We start from the raw sequence: 12,532 nt of genomic DNA, 5'->3' as shown, positions 1-12,532 counted from the left end.
TGTGAATAATTAAGTCCATCACTTGCATCCTCAATTCAGGAGGCAGAAATACAAATGTATACTTAAATCGGGTTAGACTACATATTAAGAATACTGAAAGTACCTTAACAAAGAAGCCCCTCGGGGTTCTCAGTCTACATTCCAGGAGTAAAAATAACAGTGTAAAGCAGGCATACTGGCACTAGGCTGACACCAGACATGGATAAACAGAGGACACTGCCAAATGGGCAGGCAGAAATGATATACTTGGTCCAAACTATTCAATCCTACTCAACCAGACAAAGAGATCTCATCCCACCAACTCTTAACTGTACTGATCTTTCAAAACTACACAGTGGTAAAGACCCATGCAGTGGTGACACTCAATAAATTCAGACCTCACGGCCAGAGACTACCATAAATATTTAAGTTTATACATGCTTATGAAAACATACCTAAAGGAGAAAGAACCACAAAGAACATTTCAAATTATAAAGGCTTTCAATATTTTCACATTTCCATTTTCTCCTGTCACTTAGACACTGATTTTCCAGTTTCCTCCACCCCCTGAATGTACTTTAAAAATATATGCATAAGGATTCATTTAAACTTCGTAAATCCTAGACATTGAAAAGTGTCACTGTTACTCCAAAAAACAATCTACATTATTATACCATTATCAAAGAAGCTTTTAGCCTTATACAGAAATTAACAGTTCTGCACTGAAATGAAATCTAAACCATTATATACAATACACCCTCTTCCCTGCCCTCCCCCAGAAGAGGTGTGGAAACATGGTGGGAAATGTACTTCCCAGGATTAACCACGAACAATAAAACACACTTGTTTTACATGTATTGCTGCCATAAATCAAGCAGAAAGTTTTTCTTAAAATGGTTCAATGCACATAACAATAGGATTAAAGAGATAAAGGCAAAGAAAGAAAAAGAGAGCCTTAGAGTAATGAGACATTACCTTTGGAGCGCACGGTGTAACACTCTTTCTGTAAATTTTACACAAAAATGGCAAGAAATAAATTGTAATACACTTTTAAGACAAGACTGAATCTATGTTTTAATATCAATATAACTTTGAAATTAAATATTTTCAAGTTTTATGCAAAGCAAGAAAGCTTTTTTAAAATGGAGGGCTCTAAATTTTCTTTCACATAGGATATGTATGTAGAGACGAACTATGCTTAAGAAAAACACTGTGGTGAAGGTGGGAATCTGCTCAGAGCCTTAATATTGTTAACACTAGAGTGCGAGTAACCAGTGTATTTCGCTTTGCAAATCCTACAAACTAGCTAAGTCAACCAACATCTTTCTCAAAAAAAGAGTAATGTATCCTGAGTACATACATGAATATAAAAATCTGAATGCCTTGGAGCAGTTACTACCAGTGGAAAGCAAAAATGTCAATGAAAAGGACTGAGTTAAGAGAATTCAAAACAAAATTTAAGGGAACTTTCTCTTCTTTCTTTAGTAATTCACTTCAGGTAGTTAAAAATCTTTCATGTGTCTACATTTGAAATCTTTTTTTCATCACACCCAACAGACCACTATTAGGAATAAGTGAGCAAAATTTGGACCATAGTTTCTGTTCGACACTTCTATAGTTGTTAAGCCCCCGAAAATAATAATAATAATAATAATAATAAAAAAACAATAAAGCAGCATGACTAGAATTTTTAGGATCTTCTCAAAGGATAAAAAGGCAAGAGATGAAAAGTATAAAAGTATGCTATCAAATTTTGGCCAAGATACTTGCTTTTCCTGCCTAATCTCTGATTTTCCCCATTGTAAAAAATTTTTTTCAAAAAATACAGTCTAACCAACTTTAAATCTATTAAACATATCTATATACTCAGACCAAAATCCATATTATATATAGTGGACAAAATTCTTTATAAAGGTTTCAGACTATTAAATCTTGAAATATTTAAAAACAAGCTTTAATTTCTTATAAAGGCATTGATACATGAATTACTGTCAAAAAGAATATGATGTTTCAAATAATGTGGTGTATTCAATGAATGTTGTAAAAAAAAAAAAGTGACTCCAGGTGTAAAGTAGTATGAACATAAAGATAACCTCTTTCTGTCTAATGCAGCCTTGAACATGCAATTTTTTCCTTCAACTCCTGAAACTACCACACCATCATGGAAGAGGCACCAAATGATAGTGAGAGACACAGCTTGTGTAAGGGCCATGGAAACTACCCAAGCCATGTTACAGAGCTCTCCCTATGTGTTCCAAAAGTCACCAAATAGAGAGCTTTCAAAAATTCAGCACTAATGTTAACATAATATACATCAAACACCACTAGATACAAAATTCCTTCCATGCTAATACATATGTCACATAAACACTAAGTGATATTAAGACTGGATGTTACAGATGACACTTGATACTCAGAGAACTTGGTTTATGGTTAAGTTTCACCAACATCTTTGCTGATGAAAAATCTTGCAATGTACACATAAAGATACTACCCCCAAAAAGGAAGGAAAAACTAGAACCTCCCAGATTATTGACACTTACTAGCATTTCTTCTCATACAGATTCATGAATATGTGGAGGGAAAACCATTTCTGCCCAAATTTACTTTTGCTACCCCAAATTGCAGCATAGCTTTATAAACCCCTTAACACCAAACCGGTCTTCACCTCCCCTTGCTCTGCTCTGAAACGATCGGCACTTCTCTCCCACTCAGGTGAGCAGCCATTTCTAAGTCTGGTTAGGACATATCCTGGAACTACTTTATATTTTCCTCCCACAGTCCTATTTATACGTGTTAACACTTTTTGTTTAAAGTTTGACTTTTCCACATTATCTTGTTTTCTTAAATTTTTATAATTATCATGACCACTGACAGTGGCCAATGACAGAGACTGTTCTCCAAAGCTCTGCAGGTCTTTCTACTCCATGGCTGTACATAAAGTGGCACAAACCAAGCGAAGGGAGACAAGTGTACCACCACGTCAACGTTCTGTTCGCAGCTGATGAAGACTGCTGCCTAATTTAGGCAAATGAGCCTGAAGCTTCTTTGCAGCACCTTTCAGACTGATGTAAATTAGGCAATTACAACTACTTTCTTTTAGGCAAGACAATGTTTGCACACAAATCATTCCACATATTCAGAAATCAAGGATCAACCTACAAAACACTTTCTTCCTTTTATGCCCAAAATTTCATGCCACATTTATCTTTGAGAATGGGACAGGTACTTCATAAGCCAAAAAGGAAAGACAAACTAACTCAAGGTAAATAGCAAATAAAACTAGAACCAAGGTCTCCTGATAGCTAGAATAGTAGCTCTAACCGAAGAGATAGTTATTTAATACAAAGCTATAAACCACCTAATCTTTTTAATGACTACTTCATATAATACCTTCTTTATCTTGTTGATGAATGTATAGAAAAACAATGAAAATTAGAGAATTAACAGACTGTTATTACTGGAAGCCAAAGGAAATGAAAAATGTTTCCGTGTGTCATTTTATCTTTGCATTATTTATACAAGGAAAAGGTTGGATGAGATGATCTTGAAATCCTTTTCCACTCTAAGACTTTATAATTCTATAGCTTTTATTATGGTTTCTTCCTAGTGTTTGGCTTCAACAAATAAATAATAAAAAGAACAAAAAGACTAAATACTGAGTTAACTTGGTTACTATTTTGGTTCCAGGTCTTTGAATTCCTTCAAAAATATTTCAACATGAACAAACCATTATTTCCTCAGTGAATCATGGGGACAGTATCACTTCCTCCATGTTTCTTGAGCAGTACTATTTCAAAAAGAAATAGTAGGCCCCCCAAAGCAAAATCATTATGACTGATACAGCAGGAGATATAAGCAGTTACTGCAAAAATCATGAATGGCTTTATAGAAGAAAATCTGGTTTTTACATGATTGTTACATCCAAAGAAAGCAATATGTGCACAATTATGTTTAATAAAAATTATGTATGCCTTAGGAAGGGGAGGTTTTAAATTCTTCAGTAATGAAGACAACAGTTACTGCACAAAGCACAAGAGTCCCTGAGGAATATTTTGCAAATACAGTAATAGCACCAAATTTACTCCCTGGGAATGACAAAGTAGTAGATTTAGAATATGAACTACAAATATAATTGTGGAAGGATGTAGTAAAAGTCCTTGTTAAGCCTATAAAACTGGACCTATCAAGGCAGTTCTTGGCATTTTCCCACCCATTTTCACACTACCCTTTCCTGTCTGGAACGCAGAAGAGCTGTTTGAGGCGCCCCCAGGAAGAGCTGTGGTGAGAGGGAGAAGCTCAGTACCACCCTCACCACCCTCACCACCCTCACCACCCTGGGGCGGCCCACAGAGGGCTCTGCCACGGCCCGCACTCGCAGCCAGCCTCAGCTTTGAGAGTTTAGCTGGGATCACAGACACAACTTGAAGATAGTACATTATACTTTTGCACTACTTCCAACTCCAAAAGGATTTGGGCTTGCAAGACAGAGATTTTCAAAGATTTTTCTTTTTATGGGCCATCATCTCCATTTCCCCTTTCTATAACAGAAAGGAAGTGTTTTGTTTAGAAAGGTGAATGTTAGTTTTATTTTATCCTTCAACCGTGGGGAACCGGTACTTTCAGCCAGCACAAAAAAGCACATGCCACAAAAATTTCTTTAAAAAAAAGACAATTTTTTTTTGCATGTACAAAAACACTAAAATACTTCCAAGACTACTTTTAACTGCAAACTCATTTCCAGAAGCAAATTTCAACTAAAAGTAGAAAATTTTCTTTCAACGTAAGTTCAGAGTGATTTTAGTGCCATTCTACAGTTAATTATGAAAACAAGCTTAAAACTTTTAATCCTAATTCACGGATGTTACAATTTTCATTTGGCATTCCTTGCCAAAAATAGCAGTCCAGTGTAAAATTAAACTATGTAGAAACAGCAATGGCCGTAATTTTGATACTAAGCATTCCTACAAAAGACTTAAGCAAGTACTAAATAACACAGAAACAAAATAAATTTTTTGAAGGGACAACTTTGTCATATACTGGATGTTAATTAATGTATGTACCTGCACACCAGTTTTTACTCTTCACGTTTGATTAAACAAGCTAAATGGTATGTAACAATGGGAAGAAGCTGTTGCTACCTGATAAATTTTAATGTACTGATATAAAAAAAGGAAATCTAAAAGAAACTTTAGAGCCCTCAGATGGTAGCTTCTTGACCAATGAATTTCATTAGTTTATCATGTTCACAGTTCAGATAAGCTTAAAAATGGAAATGGGAAACCTCAATCAAAGAGTAAATAGCTTTATATTAAATTACTATAAAGGAAGTTTTTCAAAATATTTCCCACTATTTTTTTTTGGCCCTTAAGAAGGTTAAAGAAAGAAAAATACCCTAGTAGAGAAGTATTAATAACTACTGCTCTATGGGATCACAACACAATCTAGGAACAAATTTCGGTCTTCCTTTTTTCCTGCACAGCTCCAAGCACTGTCATCTTCCATCAGCTTTCCATTTTTAGGACATTCTTAGGAACAGAATGCCCCTTATCTGAACTTTATCAGATCATGTTGGAAATCTATTTTGCAGACAAATTTAAAATGTGAGATTTATTTTACATGAATAATTTACTCCTTTAAAGACAGGGAAGCGCCATTCATACTCGTCCATTCAGAAAGATGACAAGAACTTTTTCTGGCAAACCATGAATAAAACATTTCTCCAACATATATAGTACAACTGTAGAGATTTACTTCTAATCAAAAGCATTAAACTTCATGCTAGCTAATTATCTTTCCTATTTTAAATCCTGGGATTATAATATAAATAGGTTTTAGAGTAGCTTTAGATAAAATATAACTAAAAATATAACTAAACCAAGTAAGGTTTTGGTTGTGCCTGTACATACATGAAAAGGTGTTTGTTTTTTTTAAAAAGCAAATTTTAGCATTCTGAAGTTTCCTGAGTGCTAATCTCATAAATTTTGGTGGAAATGACAGCAATATTGGTTTAACTCAATTATGCATAGAGATCTCAAGAGATTTAAGTTTTTACAATGCTGATGCAATAGCAAAGTCACTCATCTCTGTACAGTATCAGAAAATAATGGTACCTCTCTCAAATTAGCTCAAAGAGCAACAATAAGAGAAAAAGCAACCACACAACGGTTTACTCAAAACAACTGTTCTCCAGGCCAAGGGCACATTAGTCCTAGTCTACGAACAATTTTTAAATGCTGATCAATAGTTTATATTCCAATCTAGTTTTGGTAAACTGAGCCCCCAAATTTGTTAAGTCAAAGCCAATTTCCTTTCCTAAGACGACAACATACTTTGAAAATAATGTACATCTTCAAGTTACATCTTTTAAGTACCATTCTTCAAAAGGAGGATATATGCTGAACGCTGAGGCGGTTGTTAGAGCCTACCAGGTTCTGTAACGTTAGAAATTAGTAACAAAGTCCAATTTGGCAGAATTCTAGCATTTAAACTTGGTTTAACTATACCATCTTTCTCATGAACAGCGCTTCTCTGTTTAAGAAAAGCTCATCTCTGAATTATGCCTACTCACATGAAAAACTGGGAACCATTGGTATGTTTCCCTCGATTTGCCATTGACAAAAGGAACGCTCTGTCATGTTTGAGAATAAAGTTTTCATCTGTTTGAAGAAAACACAAATTCGTCAGTCTCCAATTATAAGCCACTTTTAAAGTGTAATGTTCACAGTAATAACTAGAAAGCAAAGGATGAAATTCCTCTTCTGGTCAGTATAGATACTTGTCTGAATATTTAGAAAAAAATTTTTTTAACTAATCAAATAACAAAAGCATAAAAAGATCAAAAATACTACTTAAAGCCTTGGGGAAAAGAACATATATTTAATGCTTTATACAAACAGCCTTAGAATAGTCACTTTTAGTAGTAACATACTTTGGCTAAATGATATGTAAACTACGTATTAACTTTAAGGGAAAACCAGTAAAGAGATTTTAGAAAAATCTCTACAGTAAAGCTCACTTTCTTCAACTTTCCAATTATCTTGCTTAATGCACTATATATGGGAGAAGTTTAATAATCTTACGTGCTTAATTTCTATATGGTAAACTTATTATTCAACTGTATTGAAGCTAGACTATGAGAGCAAAAAACAAAGTTACAATTTTAGTTGTAAGGATGTACATAAATTAATGTATATAGACTCCTAATAGATAGGATCAAAAATTATCTAAGGAGGCAAGTCCCATAAAAACAAAAACTTAAAGGGCAAAATATAATTTTAAGATACACAAGTATCTGCCACAGGAACAACCACATTAAAGTGGCCTACAACATTAGTTTCAAATTGCTACAAGATGATAGAACCAGCTAATGATCTGCTTCCTACTGGTTCAAAGGAAAAACTGTTATGAAGATCACTCAGAGATTATTTTAATTCCAGCAAATACCTTCAAAACTAATTTAAATTTCCTTGTAACATTCATACAAACAAATCTTTCTTTAGAACAAACAGAAACATAGAAAACTTTAAAAAATGATTACCTTGGGAACAGGCTTCTGAAAAAGAGTAGTAATCCATTTTCCCCCAAAAGAAATATAAAAGACTATTATAACACTGAAGCTATCATGGCATTTAAATCTAGTAAGATTGGATCCCATTATAAATCTCTGCAACTGACTTTTCTAAGGCTTTTTGGGGCAAGTGCAATAGTTAGAGACTTATGCAAATGCTACTACTGTAGGAATAAAACACAATCATATAGTTCTAGTATACAAAAGAAAACATACAAACCTCTGAGGAAGTAGGAAATACCAACTTTTATTCAAAGAAATTGCTTGGTTTAGGGGGAAAAAAACGTAACTAGATTTTTTTCCCTGATGTAGAATAACCCATTGGGAAAAGAAAAGAGATAGAGATGCATGTATGAAATAGTATACAGAATTTTCCAATTCTTCAAGCAATATTAAGAAATCCAGCCACAACCTAACCCAGGCTGTCCATAAATTTATTAGGAAGGGTGCAAGGGAACAGAATTGGAGTTTGTGTTACTGAGCTTCGTTCTCTTACCTTTTCATTTTGCAAAAGACCACATTCTCTATAAACAAAAGAATATGTTGACAGTTTTAGGCAGGAAGATAGGAGTTTTCATGTATATAGTTGCCTAACCTCCATGCTGAAAGTCATGTTTAACCATAAAGTTAGCCTTAATTAATCTTGTCAATTAAAAGTTACATATTACAATATATTTTATCCCCAAGTTCATGCAAATAAAGTATTCTCATGCAGCATTAGTTTCATGCAAAAAGTGAACTATAAGTAAACCTCTCCTCATTAAAAAGTACATGATCAAATTTGCTTTAATATCAGAACTGAAACAAAGGACCATAAAATATTAAGCCTTACCTTTAAAATATCCACCATAAATTGATTCTCCGCCTTTTCCATTACCTGCAAATAATGAGTTACATTAAATTATAATGAAAATTAAAATATATTAATACATATAAATTACTTTTTATGCTTTCAATTTGCTAAAGAAGCTAACACCTTGTAATTGTTATAATCAAAATTCTACAGATCTTCAATTAACCTCATCTTGAAAATAAAAGTCCAAAAAAAGCCCATTCCTATTTATAATAAATACTATTAAAAATTATCTCCATAACCCATTTATTTCAAAAAGTAATCACACCAACAAAATTCAGAAGAATAAAAATAATCCAAAAGTACTTGGCATTCATTGTAAGGGAATTCACCGACTATTTATATTATTATTAAAAGTACATAAAAACAAAATACATTCTTACTCTACACATCTACTCACTGACCATTTAATATTTATATCATACTGTGACATAATATTTATAATGGTATAATGAGATAGCTCAAGAAACTGACTGATGGAGTTTTTAAAAGTGCAACTTTTAGCTCTACCTTCGCTGAAGTCCCCACCCTGAATCATAAAGTTTTTAACCACACGATGGAATGTAGAACCTTTGTAACATAACTTCTTCCCAGTTGTTTTCCCAAGGCCTTTCTCTCCTGAAAAAAAAAAAAAAAAGAAGTGAAATTTAGCTACAAACATCTTTCCATGGAAAGAACCATCCAATTAGTCCTTTGTGAAGTCCCTCCTGTGTGTTGGCACTGTAAGAGATACAAAACATAGGGCAATGAGGCAACACACAAACTAAAATAAGTATCAAGCAGCATATAAATGTTAAATTGTGTGGCATAGACTCTACATGCAACAGGAGAAAAGAAGGATTAGAAATGGTTATCACTCCAGTAAAAGAGGACAATCAAGGAATTGGTTCAAAGATTGTCCATGTATTTAACTGTATCTTACTTTAAAATAACATTATAGATGTTTTTCTTATTTTTTTCTACTTTTAAAAAATATAAATCCAATTAAAGATAAAAAAGAACAACCACATTATGTTTTGTCTATCTTCTAATCCTAAATTTCTTGTGAATCTGGAATGCTAAATTTGTTTAAAACAATGAAATTTAGAATTTATGAAGTACAATGTTTAGAGATGACTTTATTACACACAGTAGTACTTTCTTTTTTACTTTTGAGACCATTTCTTTGTCCTTTCTACCCTTTAAGAAATGCTTCCCTGATTTCCTATCGGTGAAAATAGTATTTTTTAATGTGCTAAACTCGTTTTACAGCCAGTCACTTTTTACAGAAAACATCTAACTGTTAAGCAAGATAAAACTATAAGCCATGACTTCTCATTGGAAATAATTTAATAACTCATTTACCTGAGCATAGGCAAAGGAAGTTTTTGCATGTTTTTGGACATATGTCTGAGAAGAGCTGAAACATAATGCGACCAACTGAAATAAAACACATAAAAAAGAAAGTAAGCAAGATGATTAAATATGCCACATTTTATATGAGAGAAATAAAGTAAATAGAATTAACAAATTGAAAGGTCCATTTTTGTAATTTAATTTTTCAAAAAACTTAACAGGAAAAAATTTAACTGAGCAGTACCAACTAACAAGAATTCCACTCTATTTGTTAGTGTTAGAATTCACAGGCAGCCTAAGCGGTTTCAGACCTGAAACTGTAGGATTTTAAGTGTCTTGTAAAGGGGCTTTACATTATTATTATTTTTTTTTTGTCAGAGGGAGACAGTGAGAGAGGGAACACAGGCAGGGGGAGAGGGAGAGAGAGAAGCAGGCTTCCCGCTGAGCAGGGAGCCCAATGCGGGGCTCGATCCCAGGACCCTGGGATCATGACCTGAGCGGAAGGCAGACGTTCAACAACTGAGCCACCCAGGCGCCCCAGGGGCTTTACATTATTAGATCCCTTTTAGTACAGTTACCTACCTGAACACTATTAATTTGCTTTAAAATATTCTCGATAATAGTTGTCTAATCTATGCTTGAGGCCCTCCAGTGATGAGAGCACATCATATCACAAGACAGTCATTGTGGCCAGTACTGTTAGAAGAAAGTTCTGTCCTCTATATCTAGCTTTCTTTATGCAAGAACTATTTAGAGCCAACCTCCTGAATTGCCACCCACAACTAAAACTCACATTCTATTCCCTGAGAGAGCATAAAGAGAATAGTTTATGGTTCCTAAAAAATACCAAAAACACACAAAACAGGCAAAAAACATACAATACACAGGAAATGATAAGGAGCAAGCCTACAAATTTGATTTAACTATGCCACAGAAAAGTGGCACAAACTTTTTGTTCTCAGGACTCGTTCCAACTCTTAAAAATCACTGAGCTTTTACAATGTGGGTTATATCTATTGCTATTTACTGTATTATAAATTAAAACTCAGAAATTTTTAAAACACAAGAATATAGAGCACACATTCTATCAGCTGTCAGAGTGGTGACATCATTACATATCGTGTAATCTCTGGAAAATTCGACTTGTGAATGAGAGCGCAACAGACAAATTGTATTATTACAAAAGCAGTTTTGACTTTGCAGACCTCACGAAAGGTCTCAATAAAGTAAAAGATGATATTCTGATTTACAATGATATTCTGATTTACAATCACTTTCCTGAGTCCCCTTTCCCTTTATTCTACAGAATCTTTTCCATCATGAATGAACACTTTTATTTACTCAAAGGGACTTATAAATAAATCAAAATTAACTGTGGACCAAATACAAGTCATTTTCAGCACAGACACAAACTGATTTGATTTACTCTCTATCACTAAGAATTGAATTTATTCTTGGCCCAGTCAGTCAGTTCCTCTGAGGACAAAACAAAGCTACAAAGCTACTACATAACAGACATCCTTAAGGGATAAAAAGTGGAATAATGGCATCATATAAGTCATTCTGTCTATAGCTTCAATGGAGCCAAATTTTAAAGCAATTTCAAAATGTTTTAGCTGATCTTTATATCTAAAGGAATGAAGAAAAAGATAGGAAATTAGAATTTTAAAGATATTATTTATTTTGTGAGAGAGAGAGCACGCAGGTGCTATTTTATAGAAAACAGATACTTTTTTGAAAATATTCTGATGTATAGTCTTTAAAGAAAAAAATAAGTCCATGTGGTTCAGTAGTTTACTTATTTTCAAGTGATAGCAGGCATTAACTGTGATTACAAAACATTGAAAAGAAAAATGTAAACTACAGTTACTTAAGGAAAAGGCAGAATAAATTTGCAGAAGAGAAGATTCTCTGGCTCCCAAACTGATGAAAAAAATGACTATGATAGCAACCCCATTTCCCAATTGTAAATGCCTGAGGTTTACCGTCTCCTGTAATAAGTTAACATGCTCTGCTGATGCCTCTTCAGAAACTGATGCTGCTTTTGAATGAATGAATGAATAAGATCTCGAGGAATATTGTTAACGCTACTTACACTTTAGTGGGATTTAGTAATCTTTGTTAATCAGTCATTACTGTCAATAATATTATCTTTTATATATACTAAGATTTCTTCCAAGGAACTACCACTGTGCCAATAAATACACTGCTCTATAACTGTATAACTAAAATCTTAAATTGGTTTATGTAAGCATTAGTTTGTGTAAGCATCAGTATGGTGTTTTCAGGGCAAAAAATGTATGATTAAGGACAAAAATGGCAGAGCGGAAATGGCTTCTGACTTTAATACCAACATACCAACACACAGATCCTTAAAAATAGCCAAGACAGGGGAACAATACAGAGATTACTCAGGTAGCATCAATACATTTTTAAACACTGGCACAGCCAGGAAAAGCCAAGACACACCTATGTCATGTTGTAATCCTCACTTGGCCACTAGATGGCAGGAATAAAATTAGCAAGTACCCAGAATCTGGGTAAAATCGAACATCACCTTTCAATAATATTATTGTTTCTTGTTCTTAGAAACAGCTGCACTGGAATTACACACACAGTAGTGAAAAAAGAGACATATATCATGGACATAAAAGATACAGTAGTTGGAAAAGTGAGCACTGGTTGGGAAAAAAATTTAGGAAATGTTGTACTACACAGGGCAAAGAATATCACATATACAATTACAAGTAAGGGATGAGGATTAAGAACAAAGGTATGAACAGATCATAGTGGGT

At 33.7% G+C, this 12,532-nt stretch overlaps 1 protein-coding gene across 11 annotated transcripts in view; it reads right to left on the bottom strand.

Annotated features, from left to right (window-relative positions):
* The window catches only part of NKTR (natural killer cell triggering receptor), a 54,652-nt gene that overhangs the window by 22,536 nt on the left and 19,584 nt on the right, over positions 1-12,532 (bottom strand). For 5 of the 11 annotated variants that reach the window (XR_004677049.1, XM_034992940.1, XM_034992920.1 and 2 more), the window contains 4 exons: positions 9,747-9,821; positions 8,913-9,020; positions 8,382-8,426; positions 6,551-6,638 (listed from right to left, as the gene is read on the bottom strand). Coding sequence is in view for 8 of the 11 variants with exons in the window: in XM_034992940.1 (XP_034848831.1) it covers positions 6,551-6,638; positions 8,382-8,426; positions 8,913-9,020; positions 9,747-9,821 (316 nt within the window). In the remaining 3 variants the exon portion in view is untranslated. Of the gene's footprint in view, positions 1-954; positions 7,508-7,856; positions 8,074-8,381; positions 8,427-8,912; positions 9,395-9,746; positions 9,822-12,532 lie in introns of those variants that run through there. The other 6 variants (XM_034992971.1, XM_034992974.1, XM_034992930.1 and 3 more) reach the window with 5 other exon arrangements.

This window comes from Mirounga leonina, unplaced genomic scaffold, assembly GCF_011800145.1.
Source record: "Mirounga leonina isolate KUSES-001 unplaced genomic scaffold, KU_Mleo_1.0 Mir_115, whole genome shotgun sequence".
In the NCBI taxonomy this organism is placed as follows: Eukaryota; Metazoa; Chordata; class Mammalia; order Carnivora; family Phocidae; genus Mirounga; species Mirounga leonina.
Note: the sequence above shows the minus strand (reverse complement) of the source record. Positions and strands in the feature narration are given on the sequence as shown.